Here is a 23835-nt window from a genome sequence, read left to right on the forward strand (position 1 = left end):
TCATTTGGTTAATCTATTTAGGTCAGAAAAATATGCAACAACTCATTGCTTTAAGCAGCTTCCTTAGCTGACACTAACTGGTAACAAATAGCTAAGCTGCCACAATTGCTTTGACTAACTTGAAAGTTTACTGAGTTAAAAGAGTTTGGAACTTGTGTACTTTGTGCAAAACCACTCTGTCCTTATATGTAAAATAATAGCGCACGGTAACATCTGTTATTTTATAATGCCAGGATGTCTAACTGACATTTTACTTTAGAATGAATGTATGTGGTCTAATGACACACTGAGCAAAAACGTATCTGCAGAGTACTTTGTGATCATTTGAAAATAAAGATATTGTTTAAACATTAACTGGACGAAATGGCTTTCCACTACAAGCAGGGCAACATAGTTGTGTGGGCTATACAGGCAATTCAATACGTTAAGTACAAACTAACTAATAAAGTTATGCAATTATACACACATACAAACACAAATGCAGAGGATGTGAAACGACTGTCAAATGAATAACCAATGAACTCACTCACATAGACAAAAAAAAAAATAAAAGAGACAGAGGCTCACCAAGTCAAAACGGCAAGGAATTGTTTCTGGAACTTTCAATTCTCCCGCCTCACATGCTGTTCCCGGTCTCACTCAACAATGGAAAGTGCAAAACGAATAATATTAAAAATAAATGAACTGAATAGGCGGAGTGATAAAAAGATAAATAATTATAAGCTATAATATAATTAACAGGACGTAAGAGAAGTTCTAAAAGTTCTAATGTGGATTACTGAACTAAAACCTCTGCTCAGCTTGCACCGCTCTTACTTCCTCCTCATTCAAACCAATCCCAGAATGCCTTGCTTGTCCAGTATGTTACTGTATCTTAACTAGTTTACAGTATGTTACTGTATTTTTGATATATTACTGTATTAAGTTTTGAAAACAGCTCTTTTTTGTAGATGTACAGCCATTCTTTAAAATATTACAGCATGTAACTGTGTAAACCAAATACAGGAAAATACTGTAGGAAACTCGCTGTAAATTTACAGCAATCCTTTACAGTGCACCCCTGGATGCCAAATACTTTTTTGCTGCACTTTTTAAGTAAAAGTCACAATTCACAAAGAAAAAGTGAAATTTTAACAGAACACATATTTTTCTTCATGCAAAGAGCATCACAATTACTGTAACACTGATCATTTTACACCCTGCCAATGAACTGTAAAAACTATTTTAAAAATGAAGTAGACCATCTGTACTGAGCTACTGTTAATAAAAGACATTAAATATCATGTCCTTCATTAATTTGAGCAGGGTGGTCCGTGCCATAGAGGCTGTAGACCACGTCAGACATCGGGCCCCAGTGTTCTTTCTCTTTGGCTGCTGAGACAGTTTTGAGATTTCCTGTGGTCAGTTACAGCAGGTTCAGGGACAGGCTACTTAAAATCGGGCCACACTTACAAATCCAGGAGTGTCTCTTGTGTTTATCACCTGATGTTGTATGTAATGTATGGTTTTATGTTCATTGTCAGTTGTTTGTAGTCTTCTTCTCAGCATTCATTTTATAAGATTACATCACGTTAATGTGACTCACAGTAATCAACCACACAAAAAGGAATCCCATATCTCATTTCACTTCAGCTCTGTCATCCTTAACATCCTATCAGGAGAGCCGTGAAGTCGGATGACCTTGAAGATTTTGAAGCATCTGAAGGGCTAACAGGCGCTGAACATTGTTAAGTAAGGACAATGTGAATCCACTTGCACTGAATTCTAAAGAAGCATCTGGAAGTTCCTTGGATGGTGATTTCTATTTCATCTAACTTTCAGTTGTCCTCTTCACATTTTATTCTTACCTGTAGATTGAGATTTTACCTGTTAAATAAGATAAAGTGACGAGTGAGCAGTGGGGTGTCAGACATCTCAGCAGGTTTGGAATTCCACTCCCAATAGCACAGTAAGCAGAGCCCACCAGACAGGACAGAGCCCAGTGTTGGAGCGGCTCTTTCATCTGCAGCTTCTTCTTAAATACTTCTGGGGGCGGAGCTTCAGCTGCAGTGTCAAGTGGCCCCGCCCCCCTGGGCTCCACACAGAAAAAAATTAAGGACAACAAAAATAACCGAATACATAGAAAGAAAATATTCACCAGCACACCATACATAGAACAACACAATCAATACCATTTACAAAACAATTCATACAAAATATCAAAAAGATTAAAGTAAAAGCAAATTCATTTACAAAAGAAATGAAACTCAAAATAAAACATCACAGCTGACTTCAGTCCTCAATGCTCTTCAACTTCTTGTGGTGTCCATGAGTGTTAAATTCACCATTTAATGTCCATCTTTATTAGTAACTGAACATCTCAGTAGAATGTGTTTGTGTGTGTTGGTCAGGCTGGAGTGGCCATACGAGGGCACAGCGGACACACAGGGGCACACAGGGCACATGACAGAGCGCAGACACTCAGATGTGGAATGGAAAGCACTGCTCAGGTCTAAATAATCGATTTCACTGCTAGACTTACAAATCAAATATTCAATCCAAATCAACATTTTATTTCTTACTCACCCCATTGTCCTGAGAATTAAAAAGCATATTCTGACTTTTCCAGCGCTGTTAAGAAATGGATCATCAATACGGAGTGTTATATCTTCAGATCAGACAACACATGAGATGTGACCAGAGGTGGTGACAAGTCAGAAGGTCACAGAGGAGCAGATTTGACAAATGTCAGTCATCCTTATTGTTTATTCACCAAACACCATTGGGAGTTTATTATACAAAATGTAAACACTTATTAGATTTCTGTTTTGTTAATACATAACCATTATTAAAAAGATTAATTCAAATAAATGTTCTTTTCTCATAGAGAATCTTCCGTAACCTAACAAAGCTGCACTGTCCTTAAAGGTAATGACAATATTAAGAAATCTGCACTAAATATCCATTTGATCAAACCCAAATCTTTCCTCCTCTTCAGCCTTGCCATTCAATTACAGTTTTTCTCGATTGGTTTTTGCTCATTTCCTGAAACCGAGATGACATTCTCAAAATAACATGGACAAATCTCCAAACCACCTTGCAATTGTTCACAACAGAATGTCATTTTTCATTGGTTTAATCAAATTGCAAATGCTTTAGTACATGTCTCAAGTGACTCTGTGCTTCTTTTCAAATGATTATGTACAAGTAGCTACACAGTTAGCACAATGAGCCCACATTTAGCACATTTTCCAAATAAATAGATCTTGCCGATCTAAACTGATTAGTTGATTTTTCAGTGAAATGGTCACTCACTCCAAAACATATCAGCATGGTTTCATTGTGTAAGTCATCATATGCACAATTGTCTGTTCAACTGTCAAAATTAGTCAAAGATATAATACCATGAAAGAATATCTTGGAACATTTGATAAAGTTATGACAGTACTTGACAATCAATCAGGTGAAATTAGAACTAACGAAGGAGCAGTTTCCCACATCTCAGATGAGCAATCAAACAGTTTGTTCAGATACCTGACAGGTGTTGTCTATGATTATGACTGCTGCCAAAAGTATATAGACAGAGCTTGGCGCGGGGCCAGTTTCATTTGCAGTGTGAACATGGAAGCACCTCGCCAAGTACAACAGCAACTTCCTGCTCAAAGAAGAGGAAGAGGAGGAGTGAGAATGCGTGGAGGAATAGGGGGAAGAGGCCGAGGAGCACGGAGGCACCATGATGTCCCAGATGAAATCCGGTCCACCCTTATTGACCACGTCATAAACCATCGCCTCACAATGGCAGAGGCAGGGCGCAGAGTGCAGCCTAATGTGCCTCGGTCTACAGTCTCCTCCATCATCCAAACCTTTTGCAGGGAAAACAGGTACAGAACTATGCTATTGAACTATTCAGTGTTGGTGTGTGTGTAGGCCTAGAGTACTGTAATATCGTCATGTGATGTTATATGATACTATAAAATGACAAAGACAAAAAAATGGAGAAAATACTGTGAATAGTATTCCAGTCACTGTGCAGTGCATCACACTTCTAGTACCATAAGACAGCAGTACAATTACATTGGTAACTCATTTTGTAACAAATTTACAGTGTTGACCTTTGACTTGTATGTCTAGGATTGGACGACAGCCTCAAGTGGGTGGCAGAAGAAAACTTCTAAATGAACAACAAGAACAAGAAATATGCAACATGGTCATTGCAAATAATGCCATCACACTGAGACAGATTCGTAATGCAATCCTGCTAGACAATGTAATGTTCCAAAATATAAACTCTATCAGCATCTCCACAATAGACCGGGTATTGAAGAAACATCAGATGACCATGAAACAGATTTACAGGGTACCATTTGAGAGAAACTCTGACAGAGTGAAAGGGCTGCGGTACCAGTATGTGCATGTAAGTCAACTACTGGTTGTCTATCATTGTAACACTATTACAGTAAGACATGGTTACCACTGTTTTTGTTTTTGCGTTATCCTTTTCACCTTCAGAATCCAGCTTTGTGTGACTAGAGCATTTTTCCTAGAAATTGTCTTCAGTTTCCCACTCCCTGTTTGTACAGTACTTTAGATCCTCCCTGCAGTATCTGTCTCTACTTGACTGATTAGATTTATTTCTATTCTATTGTAGAGAATTATGGCATTAGAAGGCAACGAAACCCCTCACATCCTAGTGTTCGTTGATGAAGCTGGCTTCAACCTGGCCAAGGTCGAGGCGTGGCGTAACATCATTGCCACCGAGCCACTGTGGATGTCCCAGGCCAGCGAGGAGCAAATATAACAATGTGTGCCGCTATATCAGAAAGAGGTGTGGCCACACACATTCCCAGTTTAGGGCCCTACAATACACAAAAGCTCCTCAATTTTTTGGACCACCTTTATACTGATCTGATCCCAGAAAATGAGAGAGGTGTAGAAGGACCTCAGCTACCACATTATGTCATTGTGTGGGATAATGTGAACTTCCACCCGCCCACGATCAGAACCTGGTTCACCACCCATCCCGGATGCTAATGGAGTTTCTTCCACCTTACTCTCCTTTCCTGAATCCAATTGAGGAGTTTTTTCAGCTTGGAGGTGGAGGGTGTATGAGCATCAGGCTCAAGACCAGAGGGCCCTGCTGCATGCAATGGATGCTGCACGTGAGGACATCACAGGGGATCAATGTTGGGGATGGTTGAGACATTCATGCCGTTTCTTCCCTCGCTGCATCGCACGAGAAAATATCCGTTGCGATGTGGATGAGAATTTATGGCCTGACAGAGAGCAGCGTCGATGGCCAGGAGGATGAGGATGGTGGCCAGGAAGAGAGAGGGTGACAATGGCGACCACTGAAAATATTACTGTACTATAGTTCTGAGACTTTATTTACAGTATGGTGGGCTAGAGTTTTTTTTTTTGGGTTTATAACTGTTCACATTTACAGAATCCTGTATATGTTTTCTTTTCACAGTATGTTCTCTAATGTTAACATTTCTTTGTACGAATAAAAATGTTTACAGTTTCCTTGAGTATGAGTGGTTTATTGGAGGCTGATTTTACTGTAAAATCTTTTGGTTTTATTCATAGTGGTATTCTGTTGCTAGACCTGTGCCTCAGTGACAAAACGTCTAAGCATTTTGACTTGCAGTGCTTAAACAATGCCAAAGGTATAATGCATTTTGGGGGCATTGACTATTTATATGGGAAGGATATTTAGTTTTGACACATGGATAAACTCTTTTGGGAGAGATATGAGCTTTTGCAGGGGATCCATGGTGTTGTGCTAAACCATCCGGGGTATTCTGACAAAAGCACTAAATGAATGCACATGTGCCAAGGCAATTGAGAAGGATCTGTGCTATTCTGACTGTACTGACCTTTTATATGGGAAAGGAATCTGCTTTTGAAGCATGGACGAAGAGTTTGGGGTAAGATATTTGTTTTGCTAGTGAGCTATAATGTTGGGCAGCACTGTAAGACTGTTTGGCCAAATGACCTTATGGTTGAGAATGTCATCTCAGTTTCAAGAAATGAGCCAAACCAATCGAGAAAAACTGTAATATTGAGAGTGGCCACTAGAGGGGGCAGTTTGGATACAGAAGAATCAGCTCACCTGTCAGCTCTGAAGGTCATGTGACTGTGTGATCACGTCACCCTTATTTTGCTCTTAATTCGTATAAAACTTAATTACTTTTAGATATAATATTTAAAATTCTTTATTTCAGGTGTTTTATTCTTGTGTTTTTACTTTATTCTTATTTCTTTTACACTGCACTGTATTCTTTTCTCCCCCCTTCACTGCTGACCTTTCCCATGTGTGTAATATGGCGGGTGTCCACTAGAGGGCGCCACTGCACTTCAGTCCCACCCCTCAGTCCTCCTGTTAAAGTCTCCATTCGTCTGACTCTCTGTTTCTCATTCTCTCCTTTCATGTTTCACTGCTCAGGATTTCACTGAATGCTTTCTGCTTTTATCTTTTAGATTTCCTTTTTGTATAAATTGCTGTGTAAAATTTAGAGTGGCCACAAGAGGCAGTAGTTTGGCGACTGACCAATCAGTGACCACTTCTCTCCATTCCTTGTCTTTCTTATCTGCTTTTCAATTTCTGGTTTGTGGACAAGGTGGGCCAACCCTGGACGAGGTGCCAGTCCACTGCAAAGCCACACATGTGCACCCATGTCAAGTGTGTGCCAACTGACCAAGAATTCATTTTGTGAAGATGTTGGAGCTTTCAGGGTACCAAGAGTGACAAATCTGGGGACAAGGAGGAGGTGCAGTTTAAAGTTTAATGTGACATCAACTAAAACACCAAACTCTGTCAGTATGGCCGACATCTGACTGACTGGTGAGTCCTCGTCTTCAGACATTCACAGTGAATTCATTCTGAAGTGAAGGACCCTTTGAGTGACCAATGGGGGGGTCACAAAATGTCTGGTGAGTGGACTTTCATTTGTGCTCATCCAGGAGGACCACATGCCTGTCCTACTTAACAGGTGATATTCAGTGACATTTGGGGGCCTCAGTAGTTGTTAGGGTGTCAGCCTGAAGGAAATGTGGCTGTGAATCAACAGTAACCCCTGCTGGTCAGACTGGTATTTGTAGGCCCGAGGTGTCACCGCCCATCATTATGACACGCACACCTGATTGGCTACTCAAACCCAATAATAATGGAGACCCCCCTATCTGCATTCTCATCCACAAATTCAGTCACAGAGGAACTGCCCCTCCAACCCTAAACTACAAACTCAAAGAGGACCTGCGCTTGTGGGGACATCAAGTGACCGGTGGAGGGTACTGGTCAGTGGTCACATGGTGTCAGACGGCTGATTGTTACACTGGAGTGAAGACCAACACTAAACCCTGGATAGAGGGGCTCAGTGAAGGAGGTGTTGAACCTGTGCAGGAGGGTCATTGTGTGTGAGACGCTATAAAATGACAGAGAGCCAGAAGGCCAGTCCAGATACACACCTATTCTGGGGCTGGAGGGGGAGCTGATTACAGTCCATTGGTTATTGTGAAACACAGAGCACTGGAAAACAGACCTCTGCAAACTCCAGGACTTGTCATTGTATCCAAGGCGGCACTCGTCGCCCCCTCCTTTCCTGCTCAGTCCTTTATATGCAACTCCAATCTTCATGAAGAGTCCACTGCCCTCCACCTCCCAGTAACAGCGAGTCCCAGTCAGAGCCTCTCTGCACAGAACTTGGCACCAGTAGTCAAATCTGTCAGGATGATCAGGATATTTGGCTTTTGTCCCTCATATGTCACCTTCTTGTTCCCTTCAGACAGACGGAGGTCTCTGTGTGCCGTGTTGATATCCAGTGTGAGGGGACAGAAGTCTGAAAGGAGAGAAAAGAAAATGAGTGAGGAAATCTGGGAGTGTGTAACAGGACTGGGGGTGGAGCACAACACAGACATTTAACAAGAGCCAATCAGGAGCTGCCCTAACGAGACTCATCTGGTTGAACAGAATTTGTGGAGATTTAAAATAAAATTCTGGAATCACAATAAATTCGAATCCCTTTTATTCTCCAGTACTTTGTGTGCAGGAATCTGACTTTGTAGATTTGGAGCTCCTTATAACGGAACACAACATCACAGACAAATAACAGAAATAGCTGAAGTTAAAAAGACAAACTTCAAACCAAGTGGTAGAATAATCCAATTATAAAGGAGATGTGCCGATAGTGATGTGCTAGTGAGAGTGCGAGTGTGTAGATGTATTCCCGTGTCACACACACATGTCCTCACACTGTACACACACACACACACACAAACCTTCATACAGTCTCTGACAGAACACATGAATACACACAGAAGATGGCTAAGTCACTGCTGGGCGAGGCTGTCGCTCTGGCTAAGAAACTCTGGAGGTGTCTGTTAGTTTGAGTTTGAATTGACTGAAGCGTTTGGGAAATGGTGTGAAGAAGTGATGAGCTGCTGAGATGAGTCTGTGGTGGTCCTTATGACACGGTTAGTGACACGAGATGTTTACAGGTCTGCACAGATGAAGAGCACAGCAGACCTCAACACACACTGTCATTTATTTTTGGAGTGTGACGTTGGTGAGCCAAACCAGACACCAATGGAGAATGTGATTACACTTTCAATTACGGCTTTGTAAAACTGAAGGAGGATTGGCTGTGAAATACTTAATTTCTTTATCTGGCGTAAGAAGTCCAATCACCGCTCTGTCTTCTTAGTGATGTGGTGGTGTTCATGTCCCAGCTGAGAGTGTTTGTGATTGTTGTGCTCAGAACTTTGAAGGAGTCCACCATATTGACTGCTGTATCCTTCATGTCTAGTGTCAGAGGTTGTGACTGCTGTTTGTGAAAGTTAACGGCCATTTCCAATGTCTCGGGGGTCTTGAGCAGCAGGGTGTTGAAGCTCACCAAGACACAAGACGAGACCCCTCTTTTCTAGAAGGTGTTTCATTGTTGTTAGTAATTAGACCAATAATGGTGGTGTCATCAGTAAATTTAACGATTTAACTGAGGATCAGTGGGCCTGCAGTCATTGGGGTACAAGGAGTAAAGTAGGAGGGCTGTCGACTGCCTCAAGGGGAACCTGTGCTGATACAGAGACTGTCTGAGAGGTGGGAATCCACACAAACGTATTGTTTCAGGTTTATCAGAAAACTGTAAATCCATTCACAAATGGAAGGATTCAGTTCAGAGTGTAGAAGTTTAGTTAACAACAGCGCAGCCCCAATGGCATTAAAAGCTGAGCTGACATCTACAAACAGGATTCTGGCAGAGGTTCCTTTACAGTCCTGATGTTCGAGCACACAGTGAAAGCCCATGTTGATGGCGTCGTCCACAGATCTGTGTGCTCGAAATGCAAACTTAAGAGGGTCGAGATCAGTAGCAGTGACAGATTTCAGATGGCTTAGAAGAATCCGTTCAAGTATTTACATTAAAACTGATGTAAGAGCAATAGGCCTGTGATCAGTGAGGCAGCATATTTTATCACTTTTAGGAACAGAAACAGTAACAGAAGATTTAAAGCAGATCGTGTGAACTGAGCAAAAGACGAGTTAACGATGTCTGTGAAGAGAGTAACGAGGGTCCTGCACAGGTTTGATTGTGTCAGGTGAGACAGAGTCAGGGCCGGCTGACGTCTTACACTTCTGTGCCGTATACAACTTCCAGACGTCGTTTTCCTTCATAGAAAAGGGAGAAGAGAGGGAGAGGCATTCTGAAGAAGTGGCTGCTGATATAACAACCTTAGAGCTGAAGGAGACGAAGGGATGAAAGGACTCAGCAACTTGTTGGTCAAATGTGCCATAGAACTTGTGAAGTTTGTCATGGAGGGATGAGGAGTCTGAGTGAGCACTGGGAGACGACTTTTAGGAATTAGTAACAGACTGAAGGCTTCTCCACACAGAGGAGCAACTGTCTGCTCCACACTGAAGCTCCAGTTTATTTCTGTGTTTCCATTCAGCGTGTCTGACTGCGTTGTTTAGCCGATTCCTGGCCAGTCTCTAGGTGGCCTTATCACCAGTTTTAGGGGCTTTTTCTTTCACCTGATGGAGATTCCTTAGATCTTTGGTGAGCCGTGGCTTTACATCGTTATAAATCACAATAGATTTGCTGGGAATGTAGAACTCTTCACAGAAGCTGATACAAGATGTCACAGTGTCAGGCAGCTCATAAATGTTTTAAAAACGTGCCAATCTGTCCAGTCCAGACAGTCTTGTAATGCTTCACCTGACTCATCAGTCCATGAACTAATAGATTTCTTGACTGGTTTAACTGGTTTTAGCCTTTGTTTATAAGTAGTTAGTAACTGTAGCATAATGTGGTCAGAATTACCCAGCAAAGTGCGAGGTAAAGCCTGGTATGTGTCCTTCATGGCACAGTAGCAGTCATCTGAAGTCTTCCTGTCCTTGGTGGGCCATTTAACAAGCTGTTTGTATCTGGGAAGGTCAATGGTGAGGTTTGTGTTATTAAAGTCACCATCACTGTAATCGGGGAGTTTCCACGACTGCTCTCCAAACCAGTGATGTAATCTGCCAAATTCTGGATGAGATTTCTACTCCTCTCACTCCCCACTTGGCCCACTCTTCTTGAGCTTTGATGAACTTCTCCCAAATGTAACTGCCAGCTCTTCCCATGGATGTTGACTTGGATTCATTTTAGGGTGTATAGCGGATCACTTCAGCAGATTTTAATGTGATTTCCACCATATTTGGGTGGCCTTACTTGTAAGTTCTGGAGAATCCATGATCTGCACTTCATACAGAGCTTTGTGATGTTTGCTCCAGAATGTCTTGATGATCTTCTCATTTTACTGTGCCCTGCACAGATTCAGCACAGCAGCCCCCTTACATTAATGATCCTACTCCATGTTTTGAGTTTTTTCTTTCAACACTTGTTTTGTTTTTGGTGGACACAGAACTACTGTGACTTACTGTAAAAATCTCATTTAGTTTCATCAGTCCAAAGAAATCTCTCCAGCACTGTGGCTTATCAATACGTCCAGTGTGATGCACACAATGACTCAGCAAAGCTTTGCGAGGGCTGAGTGACTGAAGACCCCTGTGATTCTCATAGTGGACTGATGCATATTCAATGCTGTCTTTTAACATCTAATGGCTTCCACAAAATTTTTAATGCCATCTTCATTTGATTTAATTCCTACAATTTATTAAGTCATGAATAAATTAATAAAGTTTCTGCTCTATGGAGAAACGAATAGAGGATGTTGAATACTTTGTCAGCTTTAACTTGTTTCACGTAAATTTGATTTTTTTTTACTTTCTCGTATACAAAGTATAGAGAAAGCATAGTAATTATGAAAAAATTCAACCTTGAGATTTTAGACCTTCCTGAGTCCAAAAATACCATTTTTTAGAATTATGGCTGTGTGTGTAAACACGATATCTCAAAAACGCAATGAGATTGATAGATGAGCAAATGGGCAAAATCCATCAACTGGAAGTGGTACTAAACAAATACTCTATTTTTTTCATGCAGCTGCAGAGTCCTATTTATTGAACTTTACTTTTATAATAACTTTTCAATATATTATTAATTTGATTTGATGTGTTGTTGAAGGTATTTTATTGTACATAATATAAAAATATAATTATTGTCTTGTGGTTTATTCTTCAAATATCCATTCCCATATCAGAGTATATGAGAAAGTCTATGGGAGACCACTCTTGATTTTTTTTCAATCCATTGCTTGTCAATGCATCCGTATATCCATATACTGTTTATGTATATCTTAATGGTGGTGGACATTGTGTTTTTTTATATGAAGCACATAGTGTTTCTTTCATTTAATGCAATGGATTATCATATTATTATTATATATAAGAGAATGACTGATGTAGAAAAACATCGGAAAGGTGATACAGGAATACAGAATGAGGAAACAGCAGGAAGTGCAAAGAAGAAAAATAAGACAATAGAAAAAGGACAAAGTAGAGGATGATATGGCATAGTTGGCAGGATTTCCCATGAGTCCACTTGACACTTCAGAGACTCAAGTCTAACAGATCCCAAAATCCCATAATGCACCAGGTCACAGGACACCACACTCACATAATGCTTTCTGCTGGCTATACTTTCATATCATAAACCTGACCTAAGATATTAACAGTGAAATGATGATAAATTCAATGAATTGACAGACTCACATTGTAAAAACTCCTCTCTGCTCCGAGGTTGTGGAGGCTGTAGGGTAAAGATTGGAGCTTCACGATCTGAAAATACAAAGAAAAGAGAAGAATGTAGAATGTTAAGTTTAGAGCTGTCAGTAGATTAATATTTTTAATTGTGAATATTTTAATTTGTGAATAAGTTTAACTTTATTTACAAAATTAATCGTGACTAATCTCACATTACGGTGCATATTTCACAAGGTTTATTGGTATCACTTTATATTAAGTGTCCATAATTATGTTGTATTTTACCACGTAATCGCCTGTATAATTACAGAGTAACTAGGTGTTATTACCTCCTGCTTACTATGTAATACTGTGGTTAAGCAATTAACTAATTGCAATTCCACAATTTATGTGCATACCCCGTTAGAAAAACTGTGGAACAACAATTACAATTTAGTACCTAATTATATTGTTACACTGTATTACTACTGTAAGTAGAAATTAATAACACCTAGTTACTCTGTAATTATACAGGTAAATTCAATGGTACGTTCAGCATAATTATGGACACTTAAATCTAAAGTGATTCTGGTTTATTATTATATCCTATGAACCACATCATCAGATCAGGTATAAATATAATGTCAGTATTACGATATACTGGAAATGATTCTCGGAGGATATCAGAAATTTCATTTATTGTTAAAATTATGGCAAACAACCTACAGTATGTTGGACATGTCTGTAATATTGCTCAAGGCCACTGTCATCATTATTTAACCTTCTAAACCAGTTGCTAAGGCAAAAAAGTTTGTTCACATTTTCAAATTCCACAGTAGATTTCTTTTTGTGCACAATATGAAAAAGAAAAAAGGCAGATGCACAATGCAGCATCGAACAGGAGCAAACAATGATTTTGAAATGAAATAATAAGCCACCCGAGTCACAACATCCTAATTCTACTGTCAGATTGTAATCCAATAGTTTTGATTTTTGTATTTATTAATATTTTGTTTAAATTTTATGAAATAAATGAAATTAATTGGTACAACATTGAATTGCTTCTTTGATTACTCGTCGTATTCATTTTGAATTCTTACGGTTGCAGGAGCTCTAGAATGAATGTCTAGTAAAAGAAGGCCCTTTGTTATCGAGGCAACTGTTGTTACATTACAGCTTTAGGCGCAACAGCGTTCTCAGCCTTTTTAATGTATGTTTTGAAGAAGTGATCACTTACATAAAATAACACTAAAAGCAGCAATTCAAATTCAGGAAATAAATCTCAGGATCTGATCTCCTTGCAAATAATCACAGGTGTCTATTCCATTGTTACATTAATGACATAATCTCTCAAGAATTGAGGAGATCAATTCTCCTGACTGTGATTTGTATGGGATAAAACATTTGTATATAGCATATAAGGTAAAGTTCAGTTCAGAACATTGCAGCAGACTGCATGAGATAAGATGAGATAAGAGCAGCAGAGCAGATCAGTGCAGTTCAGATGACAAAGGAGTGACCAGAGAAGGAACGAGACGGTACATTCTAGAATCTCACGATAACTTTACGTTAGTTTAATGGATCAAGGCTTTTAAATTAAGCTCGAGTGTTAACACATTAATGCTGACATTCCTATTTAAGATGTAATTTTATAATGTTAAACTCTTAAACACTAATTATAAATGTAATGCAGATAAAATAAAGCAACAAAACATGCAGATCAAGTCTGCAAACTGAGCCGACCAGTGTGTGGATGATGCAGTGAGTTTTATTTACTACCATTTTGATGAGCCACAGACACATGTGAGGGTCTTCTCTGTGGACTTGAACTCTGCTTTAGATACCAACATCTCAGAGCTCCATGATAAGAAACTGACTGAGTTTAGCCTGCCCAGTCTAATCCACCATTGGATCTCAGACTTTCTTTCAGGTAGTAAACAGTGCGGGTGCAGTTGGGCGCACACATGTCTGACCTGTTAACCCTCGTCACCTCACTTTCTGTTTTCCTCTCCTGTGTTGTCAGTTGGCCACAGCTCAGCAGTTCTGTTCATGGACAGACATTGTTAGGTTCAATTTATGTTCATCAGTGCAGAACTGCTTTAGCTTACAGATTTGTTTAAAAACCCAGTAGCATGATATGTAAATATTATATAGTTTATAATTTGTAAAGTATGTTAATGTGTGTCACCTGTGAACTTGTTACGTGCACTCAGTTGAGCGTTCAGGTGGTCCTGAAGTGGTCAGGGTTCTAATGCACTCCTCTAATTTGCTTATCTTTTTCACCAAACAAGAAACACAAAGAAAGAGGAATGTAAGGACTGGCATGTCCGGTGCAAAGGGGTTCATAAATGTACAACACGATCAAAACAGATAGACGTACCATTAACACTGTTTAAAAAACTGGTGTTTCACTACACTAATAATATTTACATTAAACATTCAGTTACTCAGTTTAAAATAGTGTGATATCACTCAGCTAGTTACAGTAAGGGACATTAGAAAAAATTCTTAACAGTAAAGGCTTAGAGATAAATGTAAAAGAGCAGGCCTACTTCATGCAAGTCAGTGTCCCTTCTGTTTTCGTTCTGGTCCACCTAATGGACTTTAACAAAACATGAACAGTCACAGTACCTGGTCGAGTCCTTGTCAGGATGTCCTGCTGGCTGATCTTCTCCAGACTCTTTTTCAGACCTGACAGGTGCTTTAGCAGGTCCTCAGAAGAAAACTCAATCGTGACAGTAAAGCTGAGCGAGTCTCCATCAGCAGGAAGGACACAGCAAGTTGAGAAAGTCTGCAGTAGGAGAGAAGAGGGAACAAAGAGAAATAAAAAGTAACATTAATAAGATGGACCTCCTCTTAACTAAACATCAGTGTGGTAGGCAATCATCCTGGGTTTAGATAGAGAGAATACTTATCATACATTCATTGGTTATTTAGAATGTTTCACGTGATGGACCAAAAAATGTCATCAGCCTTGATTTTCAAAAAGCTTTTAGAACAGAAGTCCAAGAGGTGACTTATCAGACTGTAGATAAGTGGACTAAGGGGGCAACGGACAGGCAGGGGCAAAATTTACTTAGCAGACAAAACAAAGCAACGGGCTCTTTGATAGAGTGATAGACAAGAGAGATAGACAGACAGACAGATAGAGAGATAGAGTGGACGCTAGGGGTCACTGTTGCCCCTTTAAACCCAACAGACTAATGCTCAGGACACCAGGTAAAAATGCCAAGAAGTATTTTTAATTGCTTTCTTTTTGCACAGTGCTCCCTAAGCACAACAGTCACCATAACACAATAATTACAATTCTCATCTCCTCCACACCTCCAAGCAAGCTTTGTCCACCTCCACCCGACTCTGGCTTGCTTGCTGGCTGGGTTCACTATAGTCCTTTAAATAGTGCCCAACCTGAAAGTGCTTCTCTCCTTTCGTCCACGTGACTTGCCAGCACTTCCAGGTCAAATGAAGAACTTGAATTTTCTTTAGCCCAGAAGTATTTCTGGATGTCTGTCCTCATGACTCACTAGTATGTCCAGGCTATGAGGAGAGCAAAACTCCCCAGGTCCTCCTGCAGCATCTCCTGGTGCCATCCACAGTACCCAGCAGGTCTGTAAAGCTGAACTCCAAGTCCCATAGTGCCCTGCGGGAATCCAGGGCACTGCTATTTTGCAGGGAAGTCCCCATGTATTAGTCGTGGAGGAGGCAGTGTCTAAAAGTAGTTGCCTTCTCCCATCCTTCCCTTCTACGGGCACCCCGCATGGGTTGAGCTGCTGGCCGTCCCTTATAATAGATACATAGATAGATGGTATATTTGTCACAAGAAGGAAATTTGTCAATTAAATTAAATACAAAGATATACACACACAATCTTCAGTATAATTTTGCCTTAGAAGGTCTGCAACTAGAAAGTGTGTGACTTGTCAGAAAGACTTGGAAGCCTTTTGTGTGCTCATCACAATTCTGTAAACTGCCCTGTAGAACACACTTGTGCGACCACATCAGGAATATTGTGTGTTAGAGAAATGACACAACAGCACAAAAGAAAGATGAGAAGAAGAAGAAAGACCAGACTGGACTGTGGGGTTTGAGCTGTGAGGAAATGCTGAAGGATTTGAATGTGATCAGTTAAAGGACAGAGACATGAGGAGGTGACATGACAGGAGTGTTTAAAGATATGAAGGAGTTGGTGTCTTCTTTTACCAGGTGATGTCATTTAAAATGACTCATACCAAGAATATATTTCATATAAATTTTCTTCCTCAAAAAAACATCTGTAGATTTACCTCCCTATCTTATACATGAAGGCAGGAACTTTCAGAGTTTTGCATAAACTGTGGAAATATTAGGCACATATTAAATTGCACTGAGTGGTCAGTTCTTGCCATTTGTAAAAACTCCTCAGATCTCTTGATTTTGAAGTTTCTCAGGTCCCACACACCCCAGTATGATCAGACTCCCTGTGAAGTGTCGCTCTCACCTGCAGGAAGTGGATGTGGTCCTTGGTCTCTGAAAGTTCCTTCAGCTCAGCTTCTCTCCTCTTCAGCTCCTCAATCTCCTTCTCCAGTTGCTCCATGACTCCTTCAGCCTTCTCCATTTCTCTCTTTTCCTGTTCTCTTATCCTCTCTGTCAATTTCTTGTGGGCTTCCTCAATGCAATGAATCAGATCAGTGAAGCTCTTCTCGTGTTCCCTCATCACTCTTTCCACAGAAAGCTGTTGGATAGGAGAAAAATATTCAATTGAGTCGCCTAATTAAAAATAAAAGTCACAAGACACTTTTGTTAGTATTTTGATGTTGTAGAGGAGAGTTTGAATTATAAGAAGGGTGGTACGAGTATTCCCCTGGGTAACAACATCTTCTTAAGGCACTTGTAGGTCTGTATGCAGTCTTAATAAGCAGCTCTGTAGGATCTATGGGAACCATTGGCACAAGCTACTAGGGTACAGCACTATTGTCATGTGAGGACCCTGCTAGTATTACTCAGGTTGGTCTTTAAAAAGAGCCTCTCCTGGTCAATCTGGGATTGACAGTGGATCAGGACAATGTTAACCTGGAGTGGAGAATGAAAGGATGGGAGAAGAAGAAGAAAGGCTATTGTTGAGAAAAGCTGGTCTATTGTGAGGTAATTGTGTGAAAATAAAATATATATAGTGCAATCGTGAAAAGACTAAAACTGTCAAGTTTAACTTCATTAGGGCAAAGTTTGAGCAGACACAGCAAAGTCTAAAGAGAATAAACTGGGATAAGCTTTTAAGTGTGGAGACAGTCAAGGAGCAGTAGAACAGGTTTAAAAATGTTTTACATGTAATGCAGGACAGATACAGACCTAAATTTGGAATTCATAGAAAATGTAACAAAACTCCACAGTGGCTTAATAAAGAGTTAAAAAAGAAGCTACAAAGGAAAAAGGATGAAAAAGGCATAGAAGACTAAAAAATCCAAAGAGAATTGTAAAGCGTATGAGAACATGAGGGCAACCAGTAAGAAGGATATTAGGGAGGCTAAAAGGCATTTAAAGCGGAAAAGAGCAGATAAGGCAAAAGATGACCCTAAGAGATTCTTTCAATATTTCAGTAGTAAAAGATCAGACAAAGAGGAGGTGAAGTGCATCAGGCATAGTAAAGGGGAATTAAAAAACACAGACAGTGAACATACTTGGGAATTACGAAGGACTGGAAAATGGCAAATATTATCTCATTATATAAAGAGGGTTACCAGGCAAATCCAACCAAAGATAGGCCAGTAAGCAGAATGTGCATCACAAGAAAATTAGTGGAAGGAATTATTAAGGATACGATTGAGCAGCACATAGCAAGAGCACTCAGCATGGACTCAGAAGAGGGAGGTTGTGTTTTACTAACATGGTGGAATTCTATGAGGAAGCAAAAAAAAGGCTACGATCAAAGTGGAGCAGATGATGATATTTATTTGGACTTTCAGAAAGCAGGAAAGGTGCCACATGAGAAGTTGGGCATCAAAATAAAAGATGTGGCAGTTCAGGGAGATGTTTCTAGATGGGTGCAGAATTGGCTCAGACACAGAAAGCAGAGGGTGATGGTGTGATGAACCTCATCAGAATTGGCAGATGTTAAGAGAGGAGACCAGCAGGGATCAGTGCTATGGACACTGCAATTTTTATTATATATAAATGATTTGGATATGAATTTAAGTAACAAGCTGATTAAGTTTGCAGATGATACCAGAAGAGGTGGATTAGCAGATAGTCTGGAATATACAGAGGGAATTGGACAGAATAGAGGGTTGAGCAGATTTGTGATATAAGGATGTAAGTGAAGGGTATGATGTGCACACTGTCCAAGATCATCAACCCCAAAGCTGGAGGTGTTCAGCTGTTTTCAGGACCTTTCAGAGCTGCACAGCGACTCAGATATCTTTGAGACAGTAGGCAGGGATGAAGAGCTCTAAAAGTAGTCATAGTCAGGGATTAAGGTATTATGGAAATTGAGATGAAGTTTAGCTCCAGATACAGAGTCTCACATGCTGTGATGCCCTCTGGGTCACAGGTAGAAAACTTCTATGGATGGCTACCAGAGCAGTGGATGATCCAGGTGTCATCATCAAGCTTGTCCAGGTGTCACAGAATAATCAAAATAGGTGGGACAGACTGCCAGTTCTGCAGTACAGATTTAAGAGTTGAGTGTAAAGCTGAGGAGCAGAACTGACAAAGTGGTCATCTCAGGACGTCTACCTGCACCACACCAGTCCATGTGAGATTAGGAAGATTAGATGGCTTAATACACTCGTAAAATGTTTGTGTGGGAAGAAGTTGGGATGGGTTATATTTTAACTGGAAGGGCAATAATGTAAGCTTAATACGTGTCACAAATAAATTAATGATAGCAATTATCAGGAAAAGATTGACCAACACAGATCTACGTGAGGAGTGCCAATGAGCAGTCAGTGTGGGTTTAGATGGAGGACATCATGTTTCAATAATGTGCTGGAATTCTATAATACAACTAGAAAAGCGTAAACCAGTATGGAGGTCAGTCTGGAAGGAGGGCTCACGTTCAGTCACTTGTTCTTCCTTGACTGTCACTTCTGTGTCTTTTCTGAACTGCACATTTTGAGTGACAAGTTATATCCCACCCAATTTCTTTGAACAGAAGGATGCACCCCAGTTGTCTGATTCTGCTGTGGTTGGTATTTTAGTATACCAGATGGTGCTGGGTGTATAATAGAAGTTTATCCTAAATAAATCAGATTGTAAAAGTTTAGCCTGTCCAGGCACAGAAGTGTGTGTGAAGAGTTCTTGTTCTGCCAATGAGAACATTCTTATAAATGGATCCTGGAAGAACTGGGCATGAAACAGGAAGCAATTCTGGACAGTGTGCCAGTCAAATGTGTGTCCAGGTCACAAAGAAATCCACAGTGGAAATCCTAATGGGGCAAATTACAGTCACTGCCAATTAACCAACCTGACGAGAGGATGTGGGAGAGGAATAGGAGATACCAGTAGTGGTAAACACCTTATGGACCATGAATGGTGATCTGGAAGGCAACAAAAGAGACCACCGCACCACCTTACTATCCTTTGTCATAAAATACAAATGGTTAAATTGTAGCTCTGCTGCATAGTAAATGTTGTGTGGTTGCAGCTTGTCTGTCTGGTTTCCTTGTGTGGGTATGAAGATAGTCCATACATCCTGTTTTAGGAATAGACAAGTAATTGACAGTGCAGAACACCTGAAGGCTGGACAGCTGGTTGTAATAGGAATTTGCATAAATCACACAATTATATGAAAGGAGAAGAGAACAATAATTGGAGGAAAAAGATAAAACAGAGCAGCATCTGTGAAAAGGAACTCCGTCTTTGAAGAGCTGTGTAAATAGGTGAAGGTCTGCGATCGTCTCCAGGGACATGAATCTAGAATTTAAATTTAACTAGCAGACTCGGTGAGCTCACTGCAGATCTTTTATTTTAATGTCTCAGGACTGATTGGGAAAACATTTTACATTTTAATTTTCAGATTCTTTCACTGGCCACTTTCTACAATTCATTTCCACATTATAATCAGACAACTTGAACTGTGGAGTATTGTGTGAAATTCTGAAGGGCCTGAGGTGTGTATTTCACTCTGTATATTTTTATTCACATGTATGGCGGTTATTGTGTGTTGAATGTCATTGTCATTTTCATCTTTGTTTCTTTCTTTTATAATTGTTTATTCTTTCCTTCTTTTGTGAAATTGCCTTATAACTGTCTTTTTGACACATACTGTACACATTCATTTGACGGTTTAGAGCTGATGATATCAATATGTTAACATCTATGCTAACAACAAGCCATGGATTACAAGTGACATCAAGGGCCTTTTGAACCAGAAGAAAAGAGCTTTTAAAGGCGGTGATCAGCATGAGCTCAAGCGCGTGCAGAAGAAACTCCGAGTCCAGCGAAGGGGCAGTACAGGAGAAAGGTGGAGCAGAAATTGCAGAATAACAGTATGAAGGAAGTATGGGAGGAAGATTATCACTGGATGCAGCTCAAAGTGGGGTGCCACCAGAGACAGACGTGAGGAGAGCAAACCAGATGAACAACTTCTTTAACAGGTTTGACCACCATAACCCACTCTCACCTCGGAGTACTGCATCCTCCAACCATCCTTCTGTTGATACCAGCATAGGAGAGAAATCCATCCATCCATCCATCCATCCTCTTCCGCTTATCCAAGGTCGGGTCGCGGGGGCAGCAGCTTAAGCAGAGAGGCCCAGACTTCCCTCCCCGGCCACTTCTTCCAGCTCTTCGGGAGAATCCCAAAGGCGTTCCCAGGCCAGCCGGAGACATAGTCCCTCCAGCGTGTCCTGGGTCTTCCCCGGGGCCTCCTCCCGGTTGGACGTGCCCGGAACACCTCACCAGGGAGGCGTCCAGGAGGCATCCTGATCAGATGCCGAGCCACCTCATCTGACTCCTCTCGATGCGGAGGAGCAGCGGCTCTACTCTGAGCCCCTCCCGGATGACTGAGCTTCTCACCCTATCTTTAAGGGAAAGCCCAGACACCCTGCGGAGGAAACTCATTTCAGCCGCTTGTATTCGCGATCTCGTTCTTTTGGTCACTACCCATAGCTCATGACCATAGGTGAGGGTAGGAGCGTAGATCGACTGGTAAATTGAGAGCTTTGCCTTACGGCTCAGCTCCTTTTCACCACGACAGACCGATGCAGAGCCGCATCACTGCGGATGCCGCACCGATCCGCCTGTCGATCTCACGCTCCATTCTTCCCTCACTCGTGAACAAGACCCCGAGATACTTGAACTCCTCCACTTGGGGCAGGATCTCTCCCCCAACCCTGAGAGGGCACTCCACCCTTTTCCAGCGGAGGACCATGCTCTCGGATTTGGAGGTGCTGATTCTCATCCCAGCCGCTTCACACTCAGCTGCGAACCGATCCAGAGAGCTGAAGATCACGGCCTGATGAAGCAAACAGGACAACATCATCTGCAAAAGCAGTGACCCAATCCTGAGTCCACCAAACCGACCCCTTCAACACCCTGGCTGCGCCTAGAAATTCTGTCCATAAAAGTTATGAACAGAATGGTGACAAAGGGCAGCCCTGGCGGAGTCCAACTCTCACTGGAAGCGGGCTCGACTTACTGCGGCAATGCGGACCAAGCTCTGACACCGTTGTACAGAGACCGAACAGCTCTTATCAGGGGTCCGTACCCCATACTCCCGAGCACCCCCACAGGATTCCCGAGGGACACGGTCGAATGCCTTTTCCAAGTCCACAAAACACATGTAGACGGTGGGCAAACTCCCATGCACCCTCAGGACTCTGCTAAGGGTGAAGAGCTGGTCCACTGTTCACGACCAGGACCGAAAACCACACTGTTCCTCCTGAATCCGAGGTTGACTATCCGACGGACCCTCCTCTCCAGAACCCCGAATAGACTTTTCCAGGGAGGCTGAGGAGTGTGATCCCTCTATAGTTGGAACACACCCTCCGGTCCCCTTTTAAAGAGGGGACCACCACCCCGGTCTGCCAATCCAGAGGCACTGTCCCGATGTCCATGCGATGTTGCAGAGGCGTGTCAACCAAGACAGTCCTACAACATCCAGAGCCTTAAGGAACTCGGGCGATCTCATCCACCCGGGGCCCTGCCACCAAGGAGTTTTTTGACCACCTCGGTGACTTCAGTCCCAGAGATGGGAGAGCCCACCTCAGAGTCCCCAGGCTCTGCTTCCTCGTGGAAGGCATGTTAGTGGGATTGAGGAGGTCTTCAAGTACTCCTCCCACCGACCCTAGCGTCAGTGAGGTCAGCAGCGCACCATCCCCACCATATACGGTGTTGACACTGCACTGCTTCCCCTCCTGAGGCGCGGACGGTGGACCAGAATCTCCTCGAAGCGTCGAAAGTCGTTCTCCATGGCCTCTCCAAACTCCTCCCATGCCCGAAGTTTTGCCTCAGCAACAACCAAGCCGCGTTCGCTTGGCCTGCGGTACCTATCAGCTGCCTCCAGAGACCCACAGGACAAAAAGTCCTATAGGACTCCTTCTTCAGCTTGACGGCATCCCTCACGCGGTGTCCACCAACGGGTTGGGGATTGCCGCCACGACAGGCACCGACCACCTTGCGGCCACAGCTCCGGTCAGCCGCCTCAACAATAGAGGCACGGAACATGGCCCATTGGACTCAATGTCCCCACCTCCCTCGGGGCGTGGTTGAAGTTCTGCGGAGGTGGGAGTTGAAGCTACTTCTGACAGGGGACTCTGCCAGCCGTTCCCAGCAGACCCTCACAACACGTTTGGGCCTACCAGGTCTGACCGGCATCTTCCCCCACCATCGAAGCCAACTCACCACCAGGTGGTGATCAGTTGACAGCTCCGCCCCTCTCTTCACCCGAGTGTCCAAGACATATGGCCGCAAGTCCGACGACACGACCACAAAGTCGATCATCGACCTGAGGCCTAGGGTGTCCTGGTGCCAAGTGCACATATGAACACCCTTATGCTTGAACATGGTGTTCGTTATGGACAATCCGTGAGCACAGAAGTCCAATAACAAAACACCGCTCGGGTTCAGATCGGGGGGGCCATTCCTCCCAATCACGCCCTTCCAGGTCTCACTGTCATTGCCCGCGTGAGCATTGAAGTCTCCCAGCAAAGCGAGGGAATCCCAGAAGGTATGCCCTCTAGCAACCCTCCAGAGACTCCAAAAGGGTGGATACTCCAAACTGCTGTTCGCATACGCACAAACAACAGTCAGGACCCTTCCCCACCCGGCGGAGGGAGGCCACCCTCGTCCACGGGGTAAACCCCAATGCACAGGCTCCGAGTCGGGGGGCAATAAGTATGCCCACACCTGCTCGGCGCCTCTCACCGGGGGCAATTCCAGAGTGGTACAGTCCAGCCCCTCCTTGAACCGTCACCTTATCGTGGTGGAGGGGTTTGCGTGTCCCAATGATCCTAGGAGCTATGTTGTCCGGGGCTTTATGCCCCTGGTAGGGCCACCCAAGGCAAACTGGTCCTAGGTGAGGGATGAGACGAAGAACGGTTCAACAAACCTCTGATGAAGAATAAAAACCTTGGACGACGTTTTCCCTTGCCCGGACGCGGGTCACCGGGGCCCCCTTCTGGAGCCAGGCCTGGAGTTAAGGCTCGATGGCGAGCGCATGGTGGCCGGGCCTGCACCCATGGGGCTCGGCGGGCACAGCCCGAAGAGGTAACGTGGGTCCTCCTCCCCATGGGCTCACCACCTATGGGAGGGGCCAAGGAGGTTGG

The 23835-nt window shown here is 42.6% G+C and overlaps 2 protein-coding genes across 4 annotated transcripts in view; one reads left to right on the plus strand and one right to left on the minus strand.

Annotated features, from left to right (window-relative positions):
* The window catches only part of LOC120528357 (zinc finger protein 184-like), a 700371-nt gene that overhangs the window by 636363 nt on the left and 40173 nt on the right, over window positions 1–23835 (plus strand). The window lies entirely within an intron of this gene.
* Window positions 1–23835, minus strand: part of LOC120528979 (tripartite motif-containing protein 16-like) — a 36066-nt gene that overhangs the window by 2322 nt on the left and 9909 nt on the right. Inside the window, 5 exon segments of the mRNA XM_039753045.1 lie at window positions 7313–7728; window positions 7731–7817; window positions 12125–12190; window positions 14726–14885; window positions 16572–16805. Of these exon segments, the coding sequence (XP_039608979.1) occupies window positions 7313–7728; window positions 7731–7817; window positions 12125–12190; window positions 14726–14885; window positions 16572–16805 (963 nt within the window).

Source organism: Polypterus senegalus, chromosome 4, assembly GCF_016835505.1.
Source record: "Polypterus senegalus isolate Bchr_013 chromosome 4, ASM1683550v1, whole genome shotgun sequence".
Lineage (NCBI taxonomy): Eukaryota > Metazoa > Chordata > Cladistia > Polypteriformes > Polypteridae > Polypterus > Polypterus senegalus.